Here is a 27,162-nt window from a genome sequence, read left to right as displayed (position 1 = left end):
GTTCCATTTAATGGTCGCAGTTTGTCTGGAGAAACCAGGGTACATTAATATGTCTCCTGAGCCTCTAAATATTGATGACACAGAGTCAAACGAAGATTCAGTTCCAGTACCTCCATCTCAAAAGTCGACATCCTGGTAGCTAACTTGACCAACTGGTCAGCACTTTCGTTCCCTGGTGTGCCAACCTGCCATTCGGTCCAGACAAATATGCCTAACCTTTCCAGCTTGATGGAGGTCAGAAAGGAGATCCTCGATAGTCACACACAATGCTTGTCGAGGGTAGCAATGGTTGACAGCTCGATTAAGTATATCACACCAATGCAAGGACGAATGTGACTGGGGGTTCCAATTCTGCAGTGAATACACTGCATCCAGTCAGCACTGTACCTTGCATGTGTGAAGGCAAAACCAGTTCATCCGTCAACCGTAGAGCTGTCATTTCTGAACCCATAATTGGATCAATGACAGCCAGAAACAGGCAGTGAAAAACTAGGGGGTCAACAGTCTTTCAATCCAAAGGATAGGTAGAGAGATCTGAGGGTGAGGTACACTCCATAAGGGAGTATGCCAGTGCCCCCTGACAAGAGGCAACAGGGGAAAGTTGGTGTTCACAGCAGACAAACCGTATGCAAACTGTGATCACAATTCCAACCCTGGGCCTCTGTTGTGAGAGGTGGATCTCCCTACTCTGAAAAACGACACTGCAGTTCGGATGTTCAGAGGAGCAGTGAATGTGTATAGCATAGTTGACAATTTGTTGTTGGCTTGGAGGGTCCCAAGGCTCCACAAATAGGCTGTTCACAGGACTAGTCTCAAAGGCACCTGTCACATTTCAGACCCCACAATAGTGTATCCTGTCCAGCATTCACAATGTTGAAGGCAATGACAAACCATATGCTGGACTCCCATAATCAAGATGTGGCTGGGTCAGAGCCTCATAAAGTCGCAAAAGTGTTGAGCAATTTGCACTCCAACTGGCTGTGCTGACACAGGAAAGAGTATTAATGTGCAACAAGCTCAGTCTGTTAAGTTAGCGAAGGTTGAGGAAGACACTTCAACTGGGCATCGAAGATCAGTCCCAAAAAGCAATAAGACTCTACCACATTGAGTAACTGGTCAGCAAGGTAGAGTTCTGGTTGTAGTGGACGCTATGATAGTGATAGAACTGCAAGATACATGTCTTGGCTGCTGAAAACAAAAAGCCATGGTTTAGAGTCCAGGACTGCAGCTTTCGTATGGCTTCTTCCGGTCGATGTTCAGTGACAAGCGCAGTGGAGGAGCAATAGTGAATACAGAAATCATCAGCATATAGGGAGTGTACCACAGCAGACCTTACAGATGCAGCTAGACCCTTGACAGCCACTAGGAAAAGAGCCAAACTCAATACACAGCCCCGCGAGCCCCATTCTTTTGTGTATGGAGGATACTGTGGGAAGTCCAACTAGAACCCGGATATTACAGTATGACAAGAAATTCCAGACAAAAATTGGGAGCAGTTCCTCGAGACACCACTTGTGTACGATACGAGGGAGTCATGATGCCATACGGTGTCATAAGCCTTTTGCAAGTAGACGAAGACCATAACGAGGTGTTGATACCGAGTAAATGCTGACTGGATAGCACACCCCAGGCCGACTAAATGTCAGCAGTAGAATGACCTCAGTAATAACCACCCTGGGGTGGAGCTAAAAGACCCTGAGACTCAGGGTACCAACATAGCCACCTGATCATCATATGTTTGATCAACTTGTAGTCAACATTAGTGAGAATAATTGGGTAATAGCTGTCCATCTCAAGTGGGTGTTTACCTAGTTTCAGTACCAGGATGAAGAAGTTTTCTCACCACTGAGATGGAAACTCACCCTCACTCCAGATATGGTTGTTGGCTGTGGATGTGGTCTAACCATGGAACCTTGGAACGACATCATGGTAAAGTGCTATGGCACTGAAGAACTCCCAGTCCATTAATGGAACATTATTTGGCTCTAGGTGACATGTAGTGAATTCAGTCCTGCTGTTTGAGGACACAAAATGTAGGTTGATAAGTATCAGATGCAGAAGCTCAAGCATAATGCAGAGCAAAATGTTTGGCAATACCATCTGGGTCAGTGTACACAACACCATTCAGGAAGACACCAGGTACACCTCTGGGGTCTGGAGCCTAAAGAGACATTGAAGCTTTGCCCACACCTGCAAAGGAGGCATAAGTGGTCTAAAGTAGTAACATACCATTCCCAACATTCTTGTTTCTGTGATTGTCTCAGGTGGTGAATCCAGGCACAGAGCCATTTAAAGGTAATGAGGTGTGATGTGTGCCATTGATGGATGTCACTGATGGTGCTGTAGAGCCAGACTGTTCACTAATGGCCATCATGATTTTTGAAGTCCACTAAGGTACTGTCCTTTGACAGGGAGATCCCTAGGATTAGGGGATCACTAAATCTGCTGTCAGCAGAATAGCTGCAGTTGTGTTCTGGACAGCCACATCGATACCTTCATGTGGCAGGATGCAATGGGTGATGGCAGAGGCAAAGACATCCCAGTCATCATTGTTGAATACCAATCTGAGTGGACACCCAATGGAGTGATTCAGATGGGACAGGACAATCAGAAAATGATCAGTACCACACAGGTCGTCATGGACACTCTAACTGATGGAGAAGAGAAAACCAGAGCTGCAAGTGGAAAGAACAATAGCCAAATACAATCTTTGTGTCAGAATAAAATGTCTGCAGGCACCAGTATTCAAGAGAGACAGACTGAGCTCTGCAAGGGAAGTTTCACTAGTTTTACCTGGTCACTGGTCGTAGGCACTGAGATCACCCAAAGTAAGGAAGAGAGTGGGGAGCTGAGAAATTAGTGCAGAAAACACGATCTAAGACATTTTACCATTGGGAGGGAGATACACTTTACAGATGGTACAATCCAGAGATATCCTCACCCAAACTGCTGCAGTCTCCAAAGTTGTATCGAGTGGCACATGTTCACTGTAGCCAAAGTTCAGAATATATGTGCAAATTCCACTCAATGCTCTGTCATAGTCAGCTCAGTTGTTAGTATAGCCCCAACAGCCATACAGGGTAGGGGCTTTGCAAACCTAGGAACCAAGTTTCCTGGAGGCAATGCAAAAAGCAGGAGAAACACATAAGGGGCATCTTAGCTCAGCTATACGATGGAAAAAAACCACTACAGTTACTAGGTACACTCCATATTTTGACTACCCACATGCTAGTCATATTCCTGCAACCACCAAAGATGGACAAAGACATTCTCATCTTGCAATTTATTAGCATGCTGGGTGTATTCTGCACCCGCATTGACATCATAGCACCATCGGTGGTAGACCTGAGGAGCTCAGGTCTCCTCAAGATTGCCACGTGTCATCTTTTAACGCAAATCATGGAATTTATGGGGTTCCATACATTATCCAGTTGGTATCCAACATATCACATTTTATATCATGTGCACTTCCACGGGTTCTTTAATAATGGAGTCCCAAAACAGTGTTGCTGTGTCAAGTCACAGATGACTCCTTGCAGCGGTCATTGTTTTTGTTTTGGGCCTCCCCAGACACATTATTTCTTCTCCGCAAGTTGGCACCATTGTCCAATCCTGTGGCTCTCTCTTTCCAGGAAATATGCCTTTTGCTGACGAAGTATTATTCCCAACGCTACCATGTGGTCAGTCGCCACTCGGCTGGAGTTCCACCAGTACCATAAACAGCCTGGTTGATCATATCGTTCCTGGGTCATGGACTTGCAGGGTCTCTCAGCCGTCAATGTGATTTTACGTGCACCAATCAGCAGTGTAAGGCTTCGTGTGCAGAATCCAGGATGTGGTGGTTCAGCAGGCTCCCGATCCTGATGTCTGCACTGCCGCATTGAAACTCAATAACCCCTCCTTGGAAGAGATTCTCCACATTGCACACATCTTTGAAATTACTCAGGCGGCTAATGAGCATCTCGTGGCACGGCCACAAGTTGCAGCGATCGATGCATCTCAGCGGGTTCCACCCTTGCGACGTCGACATGGCCCTGCCAACAGAGGCCAGCACAGTCGAGACTCCTCTTTGTCCAACGTCTCTATGCATCGGTGCCTCCGGTTGCCCCTCGGCGCCAGTCGCACGGCCCACTTCCATCTTGCCCACAGTGCTCCCTGATTAATATGGCAATGTATACCCGCCTGGACTCTCCTGAGTTGTCACCTTCCTCTCACTGCTGGTTGCCTACGGAGATGGTTCCATTCCCCTTCAAGGGCAGTTCATTGTCCAGGTGACGTACAAATGTGTTCCCCGGCTCCTTACCCTATATGTCATCGACCATCTGTCGGCTTCGAATATTTTTGGCCTAGATGCATTTGAGCTGTTCGGTTTTTCAATTTCTGATGAAATTAAAGTCGTTTCCATGGCTGTTCTTTTTCAGGACTTGGACAATCTGTGCTCTGCTTTTGCATAATTGTTTGCAACGGATCTCAGATGTGCTTCCGATTTTCAGGCGCACATCACACTTAGGCCGGATCCGCAGCCTCGCTTTTTCCGAGCCCGACCTCTCCAGGTGGCCTTACAGCTGGCAGTGAAGCAGAAACTTGATCGGCTCCAGGCCCCTGGCGTTTTGGAGCCTGTGACATACAGTGCCTGGGCGACACCATTGGTGGTCATATGGAAATACAATGGGTCCCTTCGAGTGTGTGGGGACTTGACTGTCAATGCTCAGTCCCTCATAGACATTTACCCCATTCCTCGACAGGAAGACCTTGCCAAATTTGCTGGGGGAGAGTACTTTTCAAAGATCGACCTGGCTGAGGCATACCACCAGTTACCCTTTGATGCCGATTCCCATAACATCTTGGTTATCAATACGCCATTCGGATTGTACAAGTACAAGCCCCTTCCATTTGGCATCTATTCGGCAAAGGCCATTTTCCAGCAGTTCCTGCAGCAGCTTGCAGCCTATCCCTGCCTGTGTGAATTATCTGGATGACATCTTGGTCACTGTGCGTTCCTGCCAGGAAGGTTTGCAAAATCTCAGTGCCTTATTTCACACTCTGCAATCTGCAGGCTTACGCTGTTGGCTGGACAAGTGTTGTTTTTTCCAACCGGAAGTGGAATACTTAGGCCAGTGGTTTAGCAAGGATACCATTCGCCCTTTGCATCATAATGTCACAGCCATTGAGGCCCTTCCTCATCCCAAGGACTTATCTAAATTTTTGGGCAAGATTACTTATTACTTTAAGTTCTTACCCCAGGCTGCCTCCATTGCTCAACCACTCAATCACTTGTGTCGCAAAGCGGTGCCTTTTGATTGGACTCCAGTCTGTGTCCAGGTTTTTCTCTGTATAAAGGTGACGCTGAAGTCTGCCCCTTGCCTTAGCCCCTTCTCTCCAGACCGCCCCTTGATTGTGGCAGCTGATGCGTAGGCATATGGCACTCGAGCCGTCCTTGTGCATCGGAATGCCGATGGCTCCAAACAGCCCATCGCTTATGCATCCAAGACGTTGACCCCAGCACAATGGTACTACTCCCAGATTGAAAAGGAGGCCCTGGAGATCGTGTTCGCCGTCCAAAAATTTCAAACCTGTCTCTTTGGGGCAAAATTCACAATAAACCCTTAGTTACACTTTTCGGACCCCACTCTCATCTTCCGGAGTGGAGGGCTCAACATCTCCAGTGCTGGGTGTAATTTTTACGAAATTACACTTACACCATCTGGTATAAGCCCACTGCCCACCATGCTAATGCGGACGCTTTGTCACGTCTCCCAGCAGGCCCTGATCCTGCATTTGACCAACAGGGCGTCCTCTGCTTTCACATTGATTCCGCCCACCAGGATGCACTGGACGATCTGCCTCTTATGGCTGCTCACATTGCTTCGGCGACCCGCCGCGACTTTATCTTGCGGCAGGTTCTCAGCTACGTGGTCAACGGGTGGCCCTCCTATCTTACTCGTTAGATGCAGACTGATTTCAGCCAATGGCGACACCTGTCCCACAGGCTCTCCATGGTCAATGATGTCCTTCTGTTGGTCACGGAGTCAGATGCCCATCTGGTGGTCATCCCTCTGGATTTGAGACATCAAGTGCTCAGTTTGTTAGACCGCAGCCACTGGGGTATGTCCCACATGAAAGTTTTGGCTTGCCGGCACGTGTATTGGCTCAGCATCAATGGCGATATTGACTGCCTGGTCTGCGGGTGCACTGCGTGTGTGAGTCACCAGGCAAGGGCCCCTTCAGTCGTTCTCACCCAGGCCTGTGCCTCACCAGCTCTGGGATCGCATCCTTATCAATCTTGCGGGCCCGTTTTTGGGGTCCATGTGGTTACTTATCATTGATGCCTACTCCAAATACCCATACATCGTCCGCATGGTGTCCACCACCACGGAGGCCACACTAATGGCCCTGGCCCGGGTTCTCACCATCGAAGGCCTGCCTCACACACTGGTCTCTGATAAAGGCCCCCTATTCACAACATCCTCCTTCCACGACTTCTGTCACACCAACAGCATCAAACATATCCATATCCCGCCTTTCCACCCTTCCTAAAATGGCGTGGTGGAAAGGCTTGTCCGCACATTTAAACAACAGTTCACAAAGGCAGTCGACACATCTCCAACCATGTCAGCCCTCACCCTGTTTCTGAGCACCTATCGCACGACGCCAACTGATGGCCGCAGTCCAGTGGAGCTTGCTCCATTAGCTGATGCCATCCCCCTCCTGACCCCACTCCCGGACCTCTCAGCGTTACGCCCCCGGCGCAATCATATGGGCCCGCTTGTATGGGAGCAAGCCAGTTTGGATGCCCGACACGGTCGTCGCAGCTCCCGCTGCCACCTGCTCCTCCACTATCTCCTTCAGGTACAGACGCAGTCCTCGAGTCACTGCCACTGCCCCCGGGTTGCTGCCTCCCAGCGGGCCTGCCGCCAGCCCTCCCCGTCCCCAGGTGGATTGGCGACTCCCTCCACCACCCTGGCATTTGGGTCGGTCATCATGAACACCTCAGATGTTTCTTCCTCCCTGCCACCGGCGGTTGACGAGCCTGGGTGTCCTCCCATCTGCCGACCGCCTCAGCACCGTCTGGGGCGTTTCTACCCCTACGCGCAAGTTTCAGGGGAGAGAGATCTGGTACTGAGCACCGCGGGTTTCGAATCTGCGCCAGATGGCGTGGACCTCGATTACCACTAGAGGTTTCTCCAGCCATCAGGCCGTAAGCCGTGGTTGTGCACATGCTTCTGGCCCGCATATAATATGAGGGCGCCACAGTGGAGCACGTGGTCCCAGCGGCCAATAGCAACGGACTATCATGTATTTAAGCGCCTGCCTCTCGTGCAACAGGCAGTCTGATATTTGTGTTAGTCTATCGACATCTCGCCTACAGACAGCGTGTTTACCTTACTTTGTTTCCGTATATGAGTGGACATTGTGGATTAGTGAGGTTTCGCTTGTGATCCCATTGCTATTTGCATGTTGTTGTCCGTTAGGTCTTGCTTGGTCGTCCGTCATTGTTCGTGTCCGTACTTCCATGTTCATTTTGTTTGTTTGCAGGGTGCTCCTGTTTCGTCCCAGCGCGCTTTCGTTCTTGGCAACCCCACGATCGTTCCTGTCGTGGTTACAACACCAATGAGAACTGTTCTCCAAGTCATCGTGTATCCTTCTACAGTCACTCAATGACAATATCTCCCAGTACACCATCCTCCATACAGAAGTCTTTGCAGCAGTCAAAGTACAATATCTTCGTACAATCCTCCTGTGTGAATAGTTTCTTAAATGTGGTATTGAAAACTTCAACTTTCCTTTTGCTGTCTTCTACTGTCACAGCAGCCCGGGCGGCAAGTAGAAGCCTTTGACCCACAACAACTGTCACCTTAACAGATATTTATGAATAATATGGCATTCAGCAATTCCTTTCTGCCTTTTACCACCACAATTCAATGCAGATGCAGAGCGGATTGTCCATAACTTTAAGGAAAAAATGAATGCAGCAACCCACTCAAAATCCACAGAGGATGCCCTAACATGTCTAAGCAGTTATAGGGTGACAATGAGTGCTTGGAACACACCAGCACAGTTACTGCATGACAGACAGATGGTCATTTCCACAGAGGCTTCACAGTGTGAGCCAGCGGGAGTGTGTGCACACACCAGTCACTGGAGCCGTGGGATACCAACTCTACCTTGTGAAACCAGATGGCCACCAATATGGATATCACTAAAATTCCCTGCAGAACAGGCCAGACATGTCAGGATTTTACAGCCCATATAATCTTCGACCCATACCATGGATACATCATCCACCATCACCACCAGCAACTAGAATCTTGCAACCACCAGTACCCAGCACGGTACATGCACCATCCAGCAGCAACGCAACAACAGCAGCAGCCTCTGCTTACACCTGTTTCATCCATTGGTCACAAGGACAACAGTGCCAGCACCTCACAGTTCCCAGCAATACCACTGGGGTGGGTAGTGGGTTCAAATGTAGCTCCACAGTGGTCTACTTTACTTCCAAGAGACATGGAGGTGCATCAGTCTCAATCCTCAACATCTGAGGTAGCAAACCATCTTCTATACTGACCCAAGTTGCTCCTACATGGCATCTCACTGGATGAAAATGCTGTACCCATCAGTGATTCCAACACGGTTTTTCCAGATAACATCACTGGTGGCATTCCATTGCACATACTGGAACTGTCAGCAGTGCTTCACGCAGCAAACCTGCATCCCTGCACCACAAAAAGTTCACAGGCTGCATACAAATATCAGCATTGCAAGCTCCAACAGCTTCATGTGTTTGCAATCTTAATGTTGATCACTTGTGTCCAAGCCGCTCCTCTAAAAACTGCTGCTACACATCTACATCTACATCTACATGACTACTCTGCAATTCACATTTAAGTGCTTGGCCGAGGGTTCGTAGAACCACAATCATACTATCTCTCTACCATTCACCCTGGGACTTGTTACAGTTTGGTGTGTTGGCCAGCTTATTGCTTGCTGTTGACTGAAGACTACATCTTGAGTTGGTTCTGTGCATAGGATTTACACTTTGTTTAAACTTGCCATGTGCATTGTCTCCAGTACATATGAATTGTACATCATCTCTACATCTAGGGCAGCTGAAGACTATGCCTTAATGGATACAATAAATTAACAGGAAAGTAAATGTGGCTGGAGTGCTTTTGATAAACTAAACATAATATTCACAACCAAGCTTTCAGTGAGCCTGAAAAGGGAAATTTCCAATCAGCGTGTATTATTGGTTTTTACTTAAGGTCCTCAGACATGGACTTCCCACTCCCAAAGTCATTCAAAAACTGAGAAATGCTACGGAGACCTGTGGTAAGATGTGTCACTGTAGTTACTAGGAGGGAGAGGAAAACAAATGGATCAAACAGACTGGAGTGGACAAAATAGTTACATAAGACATGAAATTGAAAGGCATGCAAGCAGGTTAAAGGGTGGTAGATGACAGACGAGTTCTTTACTGGATTCCAAGTGCTAAGAAAAGACTGAGATGAGACCAAGTCAGGTAAATAACTTAATAATTCCCTGCAGGAACAAGAATGATGCATATAGCTGAAAATTACAATACACAGTGAAGTCTTGAGAACGCCTTTATGAAACAGAGGTCATTATATACAGGTGCTTGGTATTTCAGTTGTTTACTTCCAGTTGTTTACAGGTGCTTGGTATTTCAGTTGTTTACTTCCATTTATGCCAAGAATCTTGCAATTTCCAGAGGAATATTTGCTTGGTGACATTTGTAATTATCTAGGAATAAGCAGAGACTTGTAATGTTGTTAATCCTAACATCACTATTTAGAGAACACTGTTATACAATATGTTCTGGTATACCAATTCCTCCACATGCCACACTGTTTGTTTTGTCAAGAAAATAAATTGTCATAATTGCTAACAATGTGATTACTAGCAGGATTTCTAAGCTCGCAGATAACCCAAGAAGCACATCTAATAAACCAGCAGTCAGGTATAAATATGTGCCATGTAGCTAATAATCACGATGAAGGTGGCAATGTGGTACACTGTTATAATAGCCAGAAGAAACCTGGTTCAAGTTGATAACAACCATCCTCAGATCATACTTAAACTGTAATTGATATAAAATTACAGTTAACCACCACAACATCGTTATGAATGTAACTTGTGAATAAATATATAACTCTACACTTAATTTGTTACTGCCATGACTTTTTTCAAACAGAATGTAACAATGCATAGTTTAGCATCTCCAACTAAAACTATCAGTTACGACGTAACTACACCACCTGATTAAAAGTATCCGGATACCCACTACGTAATATGGAATTGAACACTAGATGTCATACATGGCTGACCCACCAGTATAAAAGGAGGCTAGGACTATTGTGTTGTCGCTGAAGCATTAATAACAGAATGGGTTGGTCAAGAAAGCTCAGTAGTTCAAACATGAATAAGTCTTTGATGTCACCTGAAAATGACAAAAACGAGAAATCCATTACTGACATTTCAACCCTTCCAAAGCTGTCCACATCATCTCTTGGTGATGTGATTGTGTAGTGAACATGCACAAGAATTACCACAGCTAAAGCTAGATGAGCCAGATCGCATGTACTAATACACAGGCACCTCTAGCATTTCAGAGGGAGGTTGTAAAAAACTTGCACAAAATCAGCGGAGGGAATCATTCATGCGTTCCAAAGTACTAACAGCAGTCCAGCTAACAAAATGACTGTGCATAGTGAGTTAGAAAGAATAGGGTACAATGGTCAATCAACTCCTCGTAAGCAGAGGACTGGAAAAGAGTGATTTGGAGTAATGTTTTATACCCTGTGGCAATCCAATGAAAGTGTTTGGGTTTGGCAAACACCTGGAGAACATTACCTACCAACAGTGAAATGTAGTGCTGACAGTGAAGTATTGGAGGAGGTGGTGTTATGGTATGAGTGTGTTTCTTGTAGTTAGGGCGTGGTCCCTTTCTACATTTATGAAAGTGAAAAATGTGGAAGGATATGAACACATTCTACAGCACTTTGTACTGGATACAGTACAGGAACAGTTCAAGATGATGACTTTTAGTATTAGCATGAGAATGCAGCATGTGTGAGGCAATGAACAATAACACTCCTGAAATGACAAGAGAGACATTCTAACATTATGGGAATTGGGCGCTGGAAAACGTCCAATGGTGACAAGTGAAAATTTGTGCCAGACTGTAACATATCATGAGTGGTCATTTTAACTACTTTGGCTGTCTGAGTGTGCTCCTGTCCAACCCACATTCTCATATACTGCAAACTACGTACGTAGTGGCTCCTGTCCATTATCTTCATTGTTTGTAGCTTCACCAGATTCCCACAAGAGGTTAAACAAAGATTGCATCTGCATTGAAGGTGTCACGATTTGCCGAAGAAAAACTTTATTGGTAACAGGTACAGCAATGTTAGAGCTATTTTTTGACTCAGCAGCCAAAAAATTGAGACACTCGTCATATCACGGTAACAACTTTTGTATTCCTGTGTTGCAGACGTCTGCCACCTGTGAATGGAACCAGAACGATAATCGTCTTCAGCCCTCTGTCATCGTCAAAATGCTAGCCGGTGCACAGGAATTTCTTGAGGTGCAAGAAAAGTACTGCTGCAGAAACATCAATGCTGCTCCCAAGCATTTTGTTTTGCGCTCTGGTGTCGGGCTTTTCGACACCCACCTAGCACACAATTTCTCGAGCAGCAAGTGCTCAGTGACAATTTCATGCAACAAGGACCATATCTGTGGAAATGACTGCTGAGCTCTGTAATCATGAAGTGGCAGTTCTCCTGGATATTGGCCACACCAACTCAACCAGGTGATCACTGATGAGGGACAGTCAACCACTGCACTCTTAATCACAGACACTTTGACGAACTTAAAAAAAAGCCTACACCACTGACGCACCATCTGTTGGCTCATGATGTACTGCCCATAGACGTGACAGAGCGGGCAATGAATTTTCATGGGCGCTATGTTTTGTATGTTTTGTGCATTAAGGAGCCTTATCACTGACCGAACCTCGCAGGCAACGGCAGAATGAATGAAAGATGCCACCTCAGGGCCTGTCTGGCAGCATATGACTCACGTTACAGATCTGTTGCACCGGCACAATTTTCTCAGCTAAATACATCTGCTTTAAAGTAAACAACATTGGGAAACTTACTTTCTGGAGGAGCCTCATATTTATATGTATGGTGTGTGTTCTCTCTGACATGTCTGCAAGAACAGACACCACACATATAAACTCTTGGAATTGACAGGCCTGCCCAATACAGGGTGTTACAAAAAGGTATGGCCAAACTTTCAGGAAACATTCCTCACACACAAATAAAGAAAAGATGTTATGTGGACATGTGTCCGGAAACACTTAATTTCCATGTTAGAGCTCATTTTAGTTTCGTCAGTCACCTACACTCAATGGAGCACATTATCATGATTTCATACGGGATACTCTACCTGTGCTGCTAGAACATGTACCTTTACAAGTACGACACAACATGTGGTTCATGCACGATGGAGCTCCTGCACATTTCAGTCGAAGTGTTCGTACGCTTCTCAACAACAGATTCGGTGACCGATGGATTGGTAGAGGCGAACCAATTCCATGGCCTCCACGCTTTCCTGACCTCAACCCTCTTGACTTTCATTTATGGGGGCATTTGAAAGGTCTTGTCTAAGCAACCCCGGTACCAAATGTAGAGACTCTTCGTGCTCGTATTGTGGATGACTGTGATACAATACACCATTCTCCAGGGCTGCATCAGCGCATCAGGGATTCCATGCGACGGAGGGTGGATGCATGTATCCTCGCTAACGGAGGCCATTTTGAACATTTCCTATAACAAAGTGTTTGAAGTCACGCTGGTACGTTCTGTTGCTGTGTGTTTCCATATCATGACCGAGCGAGGTGGCGCAGTGGTTAGACACTGGACTCGCATTCAGGAGGACAACGGTTCAATCCCACGTCCGGCCATCCTGATTTAGGTTTTCCGTGATTTCCCTAAATCGCTCCAGGCAAATGCCCGGATGGTTCCTTTCAAAAGGGCACAGCCGACTTCCTTTCCCATCCTTCCCTAATCCGATGAGACTGATGACCTCACTGTCTGGTCTCCTTCCCCAAACCAACCAACCAACCAACCATTCCATGATTAATGTGATTTGAAGAGAAGTAATAAAATGAGCTCTAACAGGGAAAGTAAGTGTTTCCGGACAGATGCCCGCATAACATATTTTCTTTCTTTGTGTGTGAGGAATGTTTCCTTAAAGTTTCGCCGTACCTTTTTGTAACACCCTGTATATCAACCTAAGTCCAATACCCTTGGGATGAGTTAGAACATCAGCTTCATTCCAGCATCACTACATTGTTTGGTTTCAGCTCTTGAGGACAAATGGGCTGCTATTCTCCCCAGGCATTCAGACACCTCATTTTTGTCTTCAGCAGAGTTCAAGCTTTCATAAAAAAGAAGGGTGGGCACACCCCATACTAATGTGCAATACTAGATGTCCAGATACTTTTGATCAAATGGTGTACATATTAGCACCATCTGGGAAGAAACCTCTGTATTCACAAAGCACAGGAAGTAGCGGGAGGGTGCCACTGGAACAGTTCGTACAATAGGTGTGTTTTGGAGCTGCAACACAGAGAAAGGTACATTGCTTCTTGTTCACTCCAGTGGCCATTCAAAATGAGCACTGCAACATATTGTCTTTAGTGGTAAATAAAGCTCTCAGCTGTTGACCCCCATCACAATATTGTGCTTCATGCAGACCATATGTGTTGAGGAAAGATGTTGTGTGTCACTAGTGTCATTTGAGTAGGAGTAGAAGGATGAATATTCATGATGACTGATGTGTCTGTATGTCTGCAATTAACAATAAATTGGTGCATAAAACTTATGATTTTTTTTTTAAACTGGCTTTCAAAGTATCTTAACTGATGGAAAACTCTCCACAGATTTATCAGTGTGTTTCAAATGAGAATGCGATTAAAAATTAGGGATACCACAAGTTCTGCACTCAATGCGTATCAAAACTCCTTCCTGTGAACTGCAGAACTCAACAGATGGCTGCTTCTTTGGAAGTTATTTCCATTATAGTGCAGAAGGGAAATAAATGTGTGTGATATCTTACGGGACTTAACTGCTAAGGTCATCAGCCCCTAAGCTTACACACTACTTAACCTAAAGTATCCTAAGGACAAACACACACACCCATGCCCGAGGGAGGACTCGAACCTCCGCCGGGACATGCAGAAGGAGGTGACATACTAAACTGAATCATGACCAACAACAAGAAATGGATTTCCTATGCTAACATCATGATAGAACAGCAGTCAATGAAAAGGGGAGGGGGCAGGAGGTTGGGGAGGGGGGGGGGGGGAGGTTATTCTGCACCCAACAAATCAAAAAGGCACAATTAGTTCTATCAGCTATAAAGGTTGACTATTATTCGTATGCACACTAAAGGCATTTTGGTTCAAATTTTATGGAACATGAATGGACGCTCAATGCTGATACCTACTGTGAAACATTAAGAACGAATTCTATATAACAGCTGATCTTAGATTAGCACAAAAATGAATTCAGGTCAAACTGAACTCTGAAATCTGTGTTGCATAAACACTAGTCTTAGATTACAGCACTGTAAACTAGGATTACCTTTGACTGGCAAAATTTCACTGATCAAATGAAATGCAACTGCAGTTGTAAGTTCACAACCTAGCGAAATTACAAAACAACAGATTTTGTTCTGTGCAAATACATGTTGAAAATAGTAAGTAATAAATAGACGTAACACAAAAAAGGGAGTAAACTTGTTAAAACAACAAAATTCCACTTTTTTTTTAATATGTTGAGTTAGGTAGAGCAAACTATCGGTGACGTACGTAACAAAAGCAGATAATAATTAACTGGTTTCTTGACAGTTCTTAGAGACAACTCATAACTAATGTGATTACTTTAAATGCATTTCATAGACACATACTGGTAGAGTATGAAAAGGAAATTAAAATAATGATTGCACTTTATAAAATGCTCTTTAGGCTCAAATAGCAGTAACTATACATAATTTATATTAAACACTTTAAATTACAACACATGCTTAAACAGCTATGAAAACAGCATGTGCACTGATAAAGAGAAATAGTAAACATATGTAAGTCAAGATATTTGGACAAAGAGGTTTCAGTGGGTTAGTGGTTACATACTGGACTGTGACACTAAAGGTCTGCAGCTTGATGTCTGATCAGTTCTTGAATCTTTTTTCCAATTACCACACCTGTCGCCTCTGGTAATGTAAGTTAATGTTGAAAATGCTGAACTGCATCATGATTTGAAGTCAATTTTCAACTATAGGTCCCCATATTATCTAGATGGATACCTGTTTCAAGGCCCTGAAGCAAAGGAAGGCAGATTAGAGTTTTACATCCCAGTGACAGTGCAGTCATTAGAGACAGAACACGAGCTTGGATTACAAAGAATGGGGAAGGAAATCTGCTATGGCCTTTTCAAAGGGTAAAACCTGGCATTTACCTGGAGCGATTCAGGTACATCATGAAAAGTCAGTATCTGGAGGGTGATTTGATCCATAGTCCTCCCAAATGCGAGTCCAGTGTGCTAGCCACTATGCCATCTCGCTCTGTCCTAATGCCTGAGGATGACACGAGGACACTACATCTAAGAGTAACTCACTGTGGTGGCCAAACCAACCTACATATGCTCGACAGTTCCACCTAAATACACAATGCAAATACATCCTTTGGCTGCTCTCTGAGATTATAGTTTCTTTAAGATTGAATACTAGTGGCTTTCTGCAACTTTTGTCCACACAGAAAGGTGCCCAAATCCATGGCCAATAGTCTGTATTACCTATCTTTTCATCATGTTCAGTAAACTTCTGAAACATTGTTGTCTGCAGTTTGTGTTCACAGCCAAATCAATCCTGCAAACTGACAGCCAATGCCCAGGTTGCTGTAAATCATCAGCAGCCAAATGATGTATTCTCTGTGATGTTGGTTATACAGAGAATTGTAGCATCACACCATTTTGAAACAAAGCCACCTGCAAACTGTAACGTGCTGTTTTCTTGTGTCTAGGCCATTATGGTAACAGCGTTCTATGTTCAAGAGATATGAGTACTAAGAATTATATATACATGTATATTTTTTCTTCATTTACTGTACATACACAGTGTGGTCAGTGTTGTGTCTAGACAATACAGCCTAGACACAACGAGAGGGAGCCGAAAGGCACGCGCTTAAACTCGCGCAGGCTGGCGTGAGGTCTGAGGTGGTGGGGGGGGGTGGTGGTTAGTGTTTAACGTCCCGTCGACAACGAGGTCATTAGAGACGGAGCGAAAGCTCGGGTTAGGGAAGGATTGGGAAGGAAATCGGCCGTGCCCTTTCAAAGGAACCATCCCGGCATTTGCCTGAAACGATTTAGGGAAATCACGGAAAACCTAAATCAGGATGGCCGGAGACGGGATTGAACCGTCGTCCTCCCGAATGCGAGTCCAGTGTGCTAACCACTGCGCCACCTCGCTCGGTGCGTGAGGTCTGAAACAGGATACGTAATGAATGCTATAAAGAAAAGTACGTAGCTTCTGGAATACTTAACTTTAATCCACATTTGTAGAACATTGCTCTTGATGATACAGTAATAGAATATCAATATCAATTGAATACGGCGCCTCGCTAGGACGCAGCAACTGTAGCTGAAGGCTATGCTAACTATCGTCTCGGCAAATGAGAGCGTAATTCTCAGTGAACCACGGCTAGCAACGTCGGCTGTACAACTGGTGCGAGTGCTAGTACGTCTCTCTAGACCTGCCGTGTGGTGGCGCTCGGTCTGCAATTACTGACAGTGGCGACACGCGGGTCCGACGTATACTAATGGACCGCGGCCGATTTAAAAGCTACCACCTAGCAAGTGTGGTGTCTGGCGGTGACACCAGAGTCAGAAAGTCTGAAAATCTTGTAAAGGTGTTGCATGATAGGTTGTGCTGAGAAATACTTATTAAGAAGAAAATTCTATTTGTTGCACCACTTCCAAGTTAATCAGTGTTGAAGTTGGCCAATCAGGCCACTGTGCATGAAAATTCAAGCAGCCCACCAGAGATGGCGTCGCCAAACATGCTCTTCATTTGGTTTCCTAAAACTGAATAAGAGAGTGATACGCAAATTTTAGATGGGACAGTAGTGAGGACTGAACTGGAGTCAGAGGCTGAGCAGTCTTGTGTGCTATCATCCCACATCACATATTTTGTGATGTGGACTATCATCTATCATATGGGAACAACTGGCACTAATTGTCTCTGGGAGGTGCTTGAATTAGCATGCACAATGGCCTGTTTGGCTAACACTAGTTAACTTGGAAACAGCACAACAAATCAAATTTTTTCCTTTAACAATTATTTTTCAGCACAGCCTACCAAGCAAGCCCCTCGCAAGCTCTTCAGACTGTTTGTGATCATTCTGTATGTGAGTACTTCATATGGCTATGTGACTATATGAATGCTTTTCAGCTGTGGATAAGTCTCTTGAAGAAGTTTCTACCACTTTTTTCCCTCCATCTTTATGACATGGAACCTCCACTAATAAATACTGTGTATCTACAATTCAGATTAACATATGCAGTGAAAGATCTTGTAGATTTTGAACTAAGATTAAAACTGATCTCCAGTCAAAGACATTTAAACAATAAGAAAACAAAGAAAATCCATTCAAAACAATAGTGTGATCTCTTGACTACATGTCTGATGCTTTTGCACAACAATGCAGTGCCACACTCTGCCTAGCAAAAGAGCTGTTGCATCATTTCAGTTTAAATGGGACCTTTTGAACATCCACTCTACAGCATAGTCTTGTTCCAAGAGAATTCCATCTTATCATGCACAAGAAAAAGTGGCTTGGTTCCAAACATTTTTGACTCAGATGAAGAACTTCGGAAAATTGTCATAGGCAGATTGCAATCTCTGGCATCAGATTTCATGCAGATGGACTTGTTAACTCGTTACGATATATTATAAATGCAAATTAGAATGGTGACTATGTAAAGAAGTAATACAAAGGGGTACAAGTAGTTTTTAAATTTTTCCAATGAATATTATTTAATGGTCCCATCATTTTATTTATAGTCCAACACAGGTTACTTCCAGAACAGTTCTTATAGTTATACTTGAATTGCAAAAAAACTATATCTATTCTGTAACAGAACTTCGTGGGCTTAATTTTAAACAACTTGTTATTCCAGTACACTGAAAATTTGCAGGTAATAATCTGTTAGCCATCAGAAACAGCACAGAAGGTGCTGACATGGATAAAATAACAAAGATAAGAAAGAAAGCAAGAAATAGGGGAAATGTTTGTAGCAATGACTGTGCACAAAATTAAAAAGAAGTAAAAGAAAATGTTGTACAATACCTTTCTGGTTCACTGTCATAGCTTGTCGACTCCACATCATTCTGGAGCTCCTGCTAGGATTAAGGATATTAATAATAATAACAATAATGACAACAACAACCATTGAACTGTCCCTGTAAGGCACAGAAACATGAAACATTCACAGATTTAATAAAACAGTGTTTGTTCAGACAGCTGAATTGAAATTTGTAATAAATGCGAAAGGATATCATCTCTAACACAATGTACCAAACAGCACATGGAAGTAACTGAAAGGGAAGCCAGCTCTACAGCACACCTCAGATGCAGAACGTAGAAGTACGGCACACCAAAGAGATAATATACTATGTCTGTGGTATTATACAGAGATCACAGTGTCACACCATAGTTGGCAACGCAAATCGATATAACAGACATTAGCAAGCATTCACTGCAATCTGCAATGACGTATGGGAGTCACTCCTGAGGACAACGCCTACCCTCCAGCACACCAGTGCCCTCACGCTGAGGTCAATACGGTGTCGAACTGGAAAGAGTTCTGCCCAGTTTGAGACTTCAGCCACAGCAGTCAACATCATATTATAGAGTCAACAATGAACTTGTACTGTTGTGAATATCAAACTATGTACTGCAAGAGAACAGTTTATTTGTTAGTGCATTAGGTGATTCTTTGCTAGTCCATAACAGTTGTAAATTATCCAGTAGTCCTATGGCAAAGAAGTGTGTCAAAGTTAAGTAAATCTTTTATTCATTTACGTACTACGGTGAAGTAATATTTCATGTTCCCAAAGCAATCAAAGAGCCCACAGTTGTGGTTAGACAAAAGTAGTTTCACCTAGTTACAACAATGTCCTTAGGAAAACTGATGCTACCTGACCATATAAGCAATGGAGTGACTCATGAAACTGGAACAGGTTTCAAGCCTAAACATGTGTATGATCATGATTAATTTTAATTAAATCAAAGTTCAAAATGAAAACACACACTCAAACAACCATGTTTTACATAATAAATTGCAGATCATTTTATGTCATGATACATAAAAATTTCTAACTCACACAAACAACTGTGCCATATGAAATGAGGGACTGGGGAAAAGAATGAGAAATTTAAGCATTTTTCACATCTACTCAGCAAAAGCCATTAGGAAGTCTCATAAATTAATTCCCACAATTTTCAAAAGTTCACTGGCTCTTAAAAATAAGGATAAAGAAATTACCTAAACTCCAAAACGTAAGGAAACCATAAACAGGTGACTCAAAATCCAAGCTACAGGGTATGAAGAAAGGTGTCTCATCTCACACAAACAAGTTGGGAGTTCAATTTTATGGCAAATAATGGTACCCATTAGATCAGGACCAACGACAGCATGCTGAACATCATGTTTACAGCACATGTGGGCCACAGTGGGACCAAGGCCCCCCTATCACTCAGCTTCACTTGGTCCATCTCTGAAGTACATGGAACAGCACAACATTTCATTTAGCATTGCGACGCAGCATTTTTTGGTTGGCACAACTCTTGAGTGTGGCAGAATTGTGCTGTCAGCACTGTTTATCCTTCATTATTTGTTCATGGTATGAAGGACATTCAAAGGTCCAGTGGCTATTTGCACAAAGAGGCAGTCTAGAGGTCTCTCACTGCAGTCATTTAAAATTAATGTGAATGACAGAACAGAATTTTCAATTTGCATAAGTGACAGGTACTGCATATTTGCTATGAAACTGTGTTGTAATATCATGCAGAAAGAATTTATAGATTTAGCTGACAAGAAAGAGCAAAAAATTACAATGACCAACAGACATGATTCATTGTTATCTACATCATGATACACTTTGTGCTAAATTTACAGCCGTGTAACACGTGAAAACATTGTTGGTACAAATAAGAAAATTTCAAAAGTCACACACATTATTCCGTTGTCAGTAGCAACATTTCAATGAAAATGAACAAAGAGTGTGGAGACATCAAATATTTCTGCAAAGTACATTGGTTAAGTCAAGGGGCATTCCTGGACAATTTTTCAATTTAAAATTTGCTATTGCTGTATTTATGAAGGACAAAGGAGTGCAGGAACAAAAATTAGTACATCTGGAATAGAATGCAAACTTTGCATTTTAAGTGGACTTACTGTCCACAGTAAAAACATTGCAAGTCAACTTCTTTCTGACTTGATGAAGATGCATTTAAAAAGAAAATCATGTTATAGAAGGAACACATTCTGTCAAAGACAGTCCAGTGCCCCCATCTCATTGGCATTAAAGAAAATGGGAGGTTTGAAGAATTCATTAGAGTCTTGAAAAAATTACAAGGATAGTTTTATAAAGATTCTGAGGCCACTGTCAATTGTACATCTGTTTCCAAGCTGTTTTCAAGACCATTTTCTGTTTCAGTTCAAAGTGTGACCTGCAAGGTAATTCCAATTTTAATGAAAAATATTTTTATGTTAAAACGGTCCAGGATATCTACATTGCTTTCCTCAGGAACAGTTTCCAAGTCTCCATAATGAGGCTGCAAAAGTGCTACAATAATTCGATCAAAATATTCGTGTGAAAGACATTTTTTCCATTATGACATTAAATAAGTCACAATTGTGTGGAAACTCGAGTATGAAACTCTGTGAAATTGTCTGTGCCTGTCCATATGCTGACAGTTAGTACCAGATAAAAATTTATTCATTGTTCCATAAATAATTAAATTATACTGAAAATTTGTTTTATTTGTGACCTATCTTTGTGAGAAATGTGAAATATAAAACCAAGTAGTATGTAGTGCATTTGCACTGCCATCTAAATGCAGCATCTTCGCAGTTTTCCCCTCTTCCCTCTCCTCATGCTAAGACAGTGTAATGTGGTGGTGGGGGAAATGTGAAGAGAGGCTTAGCACTTTAGCACTCGTGCCCTGGCATGCCCTGCAAGCCGAACTCCTGGCTGCCCCTACATTAAACAAATGGCAGCAAGGGATGGGAAGAAACACCTGCTGCACTCCATGTGTGTGCCTGGAGGCATCAATCAACATGCTGAAGAGGCTGTTCTAGAATCTACTAAGGGAACAGGGTACAACCAAATACACGTTGTGGTGTATGTTAGAACAAACAATGCCAGTCGTCTGAGCTCTGAGATCATGCTTGAATCATTTCAGTGACTAGCACAGAAAGTTTGTGAGGGCCAGCCATGCTCACAGAGTTTCAACTAAGACCACAATCTGCAGCGTTGTTCCCGGAACTGATCATGACCCACTGGTTCTCAATCGAGTAAAGATTCTGTGGCAGTCTAGGCTGTGCCTTCCTAGATTTGCATCAGAGGGTTGAAAACTGTAGGGTCTCTTTAAATGGGACAGGTGGGCATTACACATCAGAGGCTACTACCCAAGGTAGCTGACAGTGTGTGGGGTGCACACAAGCGGTTTTTAGACTAAGTGACTCTCCATTTATTTCAGACAATGATACCTGTAGAAGACCATGAAGAACCAGAGTAAGATCCAAAGAAATGTTCCCCAGAGGTGAGGCTCACCTGCTGAAGCATTCACAATAAAGTGCTAGAGACAGAAATGCTCCTGAAAAGCAGTGGAGCTCACATAACCCCACCTACAGAAACAAACATAAGAAAACACGTTAAGTTTCAGGCAGGCACACATAAAAGACACTTACATAGAGCTTTCGGCCACAGCCTTCATCAGTAAAGACTACTGACACACACACACACACACACACACACACACACACACACACACACACAGAGAGAGAGAGAGAGAGAGAGAGAGAGAGAGAGAGAGAGAGAGAGAGAGACGTGTAGACACTATGTGATAGTCATCTTTGGAACAAATTGACATATTATTGCACTTTTGCGCAGCAGTGTAGCCCCTTGTTTTCTCAATAGACCTTGGCGTACATTTTCCAGCAGATGACAACAAGATGGCACTCCACCTCACTACCACAGACATGTCAGAGCCCACTTGGATGAAAATCTACCTGTACGACGGACAGGGATTCAGTATCCACCACGGTCTCCAGACCTTACATCTCTTGACTTCTATCTATAAAGGACCTGGAAGAATGAAGTTTATCACCAGAAACCAGCTACACTGAACAAGCTATGAGAAAGCATCAAAGCATCCTGTGCAGCTATCACACCAGCAACACTGGCGGCTGCAGTTCAGTCAACAGTTCAGCAGCATTGTCATTGTTTGGTGATTAATGGGGGGTCACTTTGAATAATAAAATACACCCCCCCCCCCCCCCCCGGCCTATAATTGTAATAGTATGTCATTTTCTTCCACTAATATTGACTATCAAAGAGTGTCTACATTTTTCTGGACCCCTCTGTGTGTGTGTATGTGTGTGTGTGGGGGGGGGGGGGGGGGCACACACGTCAAATAAAAAGAGATTGAAAGAAATGTATGACGAGATAAAAGAAATTATTCAGGTAGTAAAGGGCAAAGAAAATATAACTGTTATGGGAGACCAAAGTTCAATAATAGAAAAAGAAAGAGAGAGAGAAATAGTAGAGAAGATGGACTGGGAGGGGGGGAATGAATGAAAGGGGAACCTGCATGGTAGAAATTTGCATAGAGCATAATTTAATTGTCGCCAAGACTAGGTTTATGATTCACAAAAGAAGATTGTATATGTGGAAGAGACAAGGGGACACTGGAAGGTTTTACAATTATTATATGATGGTAAGACCAAGTTCGAAACCAGATTTTAAACTGTAAGACATTTCCAGGAGCAGATATGGACTCTGGCCTAAACTGGTTACGCACAGTAGATTAAAGCTGAAGAAATTGCAAAAGGGTGGGAAATTAAGATGATGAGATGTGAGTAAGGTGAAAGAACCAGAAGTTGTTAAGTGTTTCAAAGGCACCATTAGGCAATGACTGCCTGCAACAGGGGAAGGGATGCAATAGAAAATGAGAATCAAATACATAAACAGACAAACTCTAGTAGAAATCTTTGGATTCACAAGAGATCTTGAATTTAACTTATGAAATAAGAAAATATAATAATGCAGCAAATGAAGCAGGCAAAAGGGAGTACAGACATGTAAAAAATCATACTGAAGAAAAATGCAACATGGCTAGAGTACAAGCATACACAACTATGCATAATTAAGGAAAATATAGATAATGCCTAAAGGAAAATTAAAGAAGCATTTTGTGAAAATAAAAGCAGCTGTATGAATATCAAGACCTTGGAGGGGAAAATCAGTACTAAGCAAAGAAGCGAAAGATGAAAGCAATGTAAACAAGGGCATACAAGGAAAATGAACTTCAAGGCCAAAGAAAGAGGTGGAAGATATACTGCAAGAACAATTTGAGAGAGGACTGAAACAAAAGGTGAAACAAGGCCCTGGAGTAGACAAAAATCCCTCAGAACCATTAATATCCTTGGGAGAGTTAGTTATGATAAAACTATTGCACCTGGTGTGCAAGATGTAATACGCAAGGTAAATATCCTCAAACTTCGAGAGAACTGCAATAATCACAATAGCAGAGAAAGCAGGTACTGACAGGTGTGAATATTACCAAAATATCAGCTTAAGATGTCATGGTTGCAAATACTGACATGAATTTTATACAGAAAATGGATAAACTTGTAGAATCTGATGTCAGGAAAGATGAGTTTGGATTCTGAAGGAATGCAAGGAAACATGTGGCAGTAGGGACCTGATTTATCTTAGAAGAGGGATTAAAGAAAGGTAAACCTCCGTTAATACCATTTTTAGATTTAGAGAAACAAGACTGCTCTTAAAAAAGTTGAAGGGTGTGAAAGGGAAGCAATGGCTGAGGAAGGAGTGAGACAGGATTGTAGCCTGATGTTAGCCAATCTGCACATTGAGCTGGCAGTAAAGGAAATCAAAGAAAAAATTGAGTAAGGAATTAATGTTCAGGGAGAAGAAAAAGAAAATTTGAGATCTACTGATGACACTATAATTCTGTCAGAGAAAGCAAGGAACTTCAAAAAACAGTGGAACAGAGTGGTCAGTGTCTTGAAAATGGGCTATAAGATGAAAACATCAACAAAAACAAACCAGGCAATGAAATGTAGTTAAATTAAATCAGGCAATGCTGAGGGAATTAAATTAGGAAATGAGACAGTGAAGATAACAGATGAGTTCTGCTATCTGGGCAGTAAAATAACCGATAATGGTTAAAGTGGAGGAGATATAAAACAGAGATTGGCAATGGCAAGAAAAGCATTTCTGAGGAAGAGAAATTTGTTAACATCAAAAATAAGTTTAAGTGATAGGAAGTCTTTTCTGAAATACTTGTCTGTACTGGAATGTGAGTGATAAGCATTTGAGACAAGAAGAGAATAAAAGCTTTTGCTGCTACAGAAGAATGCTGAAGATTACATGGGTAGAATATGTAACTAACAGGAAGCACTGAATAGAAATTGAGAGAAGAGAAATTTCTGATATAACTTTTGGAGGAAAGTGTGGGGGGTAAAAACTGTAGAGGGACTCCACAATACAAATACAGTAAGAGGTGAGAAGCTTGCACAGGATAGAGTAGCATGGCTAGCTGCATAAAAGCAGTCTTCAGATTGAAGACCACCACCACCACCACCACCACCACTACCACCAACAACAACAACAACAAGAAAAGGATAGGGTAATGGGAAACAGAGGTGGTGTATTTGCCACAGAAAGCAATAAACTCAAATCTACCGTGACTGAAACTGAAGCTGCGTGCATGATTGATTGGGTAAGATGCAGCACAGAAGGTGTGCATAAAATTATAAGTGGACCCTTCTATAGACCACCAGACTAACACCCACAAATCCTCAGTTTTCTAGTAAAAAAGTACCCCAATCTTACTGTCATCATCATAGCAAACTGATCATCCAACAGTCAATTAGAATAATTAGAGTATTGTAAGATGTGGGTGTGACAAAACATCCTGTGAAACATTACTGAATAATTTCTTCAAAAACTACCAAAATAGATGGTTGAGAATCCCACTCAAGATGGAAATGTGTTGGATCTAATGGCAATAAATAAATCTGACCTCTTTGAGAAAATCAACAATGAAATATTGGTGACCATGTGGTAGTTGTAAAAGCAGTTATTACCAAGGTAGAAGGAACAACTAAAACAAGTAGGAGGATTTATATGTCAGCAAACCATATAAAGAGGCAGTAGTGTCATATCTCAGCAAGGAATTCTTAAATATTAAGCTCTGGAGAGAAGTGTTTAGAAGAATGGTGACTCAGCTTTACAAAATCAGTTGACCATAAACTTGATAGATATATACTTGATACATGTACCTAGTAGGGCTGTTCACAGTAAGTGCAACCCTCCACAGTATACAGTCATTGTAAAGATACTACTGCACAGTAGGTGTAAACCACAGCTTAGGGCTATACATAGAGTGATGCTAAATGCAACTCTTGGCTATCAAGAGGGTAATTCATGATGCCATCAATCACTACTGTAGCAGAATATTATCAAACAATTTTGCACACAACCCACAGAAGTTCTGGCCTTATGTAATGGCTGTTAGTGGTACCAAAGTTAGTGTCCAGACACTTAGGAACAGCTCAGCATCTGAAACTGTGGGTAACAGAGCAAAAGCGGAAATGCTGAACTACTCCTTGTTGTGACTTGGCAAGACAGCCAAGTCACTATGCGAGGAAGCCGAAAGGCAGGCGATTAAGCTCACGCAGACTGGCGTGAGATCTGGAACAGTAAAGTAGTTGAGTCTAGTAAGAAAAGAATGTAGTTGCTGGAATACTTAACTTTAATCCATAATTGTTGTACATCTCCCGTTACTGTACAGGCTTCACAATATTAATTATCAAATGCTATGGCGCCTTGCTAGGTCGTAGCAAATGACGTAGCTGAAGGCTATGCTAACTATCGTCTCGGCAAATGAGAGCGTATTTGTCAATGTAGCTTCGCTAGCAAGTCAGCTGTACAACTGGGGCGAGTGCTAAGACGTCTCACTAGACCTGCCGTGTGGCGGCGATCAGTCTGCAATTACTGACAGTGACAACATGTGGGTCCTACGTATACTAGCGGACCGCGGCCGATTTAAAAGCTACCACCTAGCAAGTGTGGTGTCTGGCTGTGACACCACACTCCTTCAAATGTTCCTTAACAATAGAAAACCCAGGAGTATTGTTCCAATTTAATTCTGGAACACTGATAATATGAGTGATATAGATGTCTCAGTGATGTTGAGAACAGCTGAAATCACTGGTATCCCTATCAAATTCTATAACAAATTTACGGCTGAGTTCTTCCATCTTTTATCCACAATATACTGTGGACATGTTGAACAAAAATTCTGCACTGTGGTTGGCAGAAAGCAACAATCACATATATCTAGAACACAAGAAATAAAAGGCACAACTAAAACAGCAAAGCTAAGCATAACAACAGGGATCAAAATATCAAGTGCGAAGAAAAGAGAATTACTCAAATACAGGAAAAACAATAACATACCCCCCTCTTCTTTTCTGACAGGCACATTTCCAGACAGTTTAAAAATTGTTAAAGTGGTCCATAAAACAAGTATAGAAAACTATAGACCAGTTTCATTATTACCAGGCTTTACTAAAATCATAGAAAAAGGAATGTATAATAGGTTAATGAAATTCTTAGAGAAAAACAACAGGTCTTTTTTTTTGTGTGTGTGACATTACCCACTTACTATATCCAAAAATTCATCTAATGAGTAGAATGGCTATCTGTCAGACTTTTTATGCTATTAGGTAAGAGACCAAAGACTTTTGTGGCAGC

At 42.8% G+C, this 27,162-nt stretch overlaps 1 protein-coding gene across 16 annotated transcripts in view; it reads right to left on the bottom strand.

Moving 5' to 3' along the window:
- LOC126106362 (zinc finger protein 501-like) overlaps positions 1-27,162 on the bottom strand; it is a 246,656-nt gene that overhangs the window by 80,762 nt on the left and 138,732 nt on the right. For 8 of the 16 annotated variants that reach the window (XM_049912623.1, XM_049912616.1, XM_049912614.1 and 5 more), the window contains one exon: positions 18,440-18,492. In XM_049912623.1, coding sequence (XP_049768580.1) covers positions 18,440-18,492 — 53 coding nt within the window. Of the gene's footprint in view, positions 1-14,678; positions 16,574-18,439; positions 18,493-27,162 lie in introns of all 16 variants that reach the window. The other 8 variants (XM_049912617.1, XM_049912615.1, XM_049912619.1 and 5 more) reach the window with 3 other exon arrangements.

Source organism: Schistocerca cancellata, chromosome 10 (assembly GCF_023864275.1).
Source record: "Schistocerca cancellata isolate TAMUIC-IGC-003103 chromosome 10, iqSchCanc2.1, whole genome shotgun sequence".
NCBI lineage: Eukaryota > Metazoa > Arthropoda > Insecta > Orthoptera > Acrididae > Schistocerca > Schistocerca cancellata.
The sequence above is the reverse complement of the archived record's forward strand: the minus strand, read 5'-3'. Positions and strand labels throughout refer to the sequence as shown.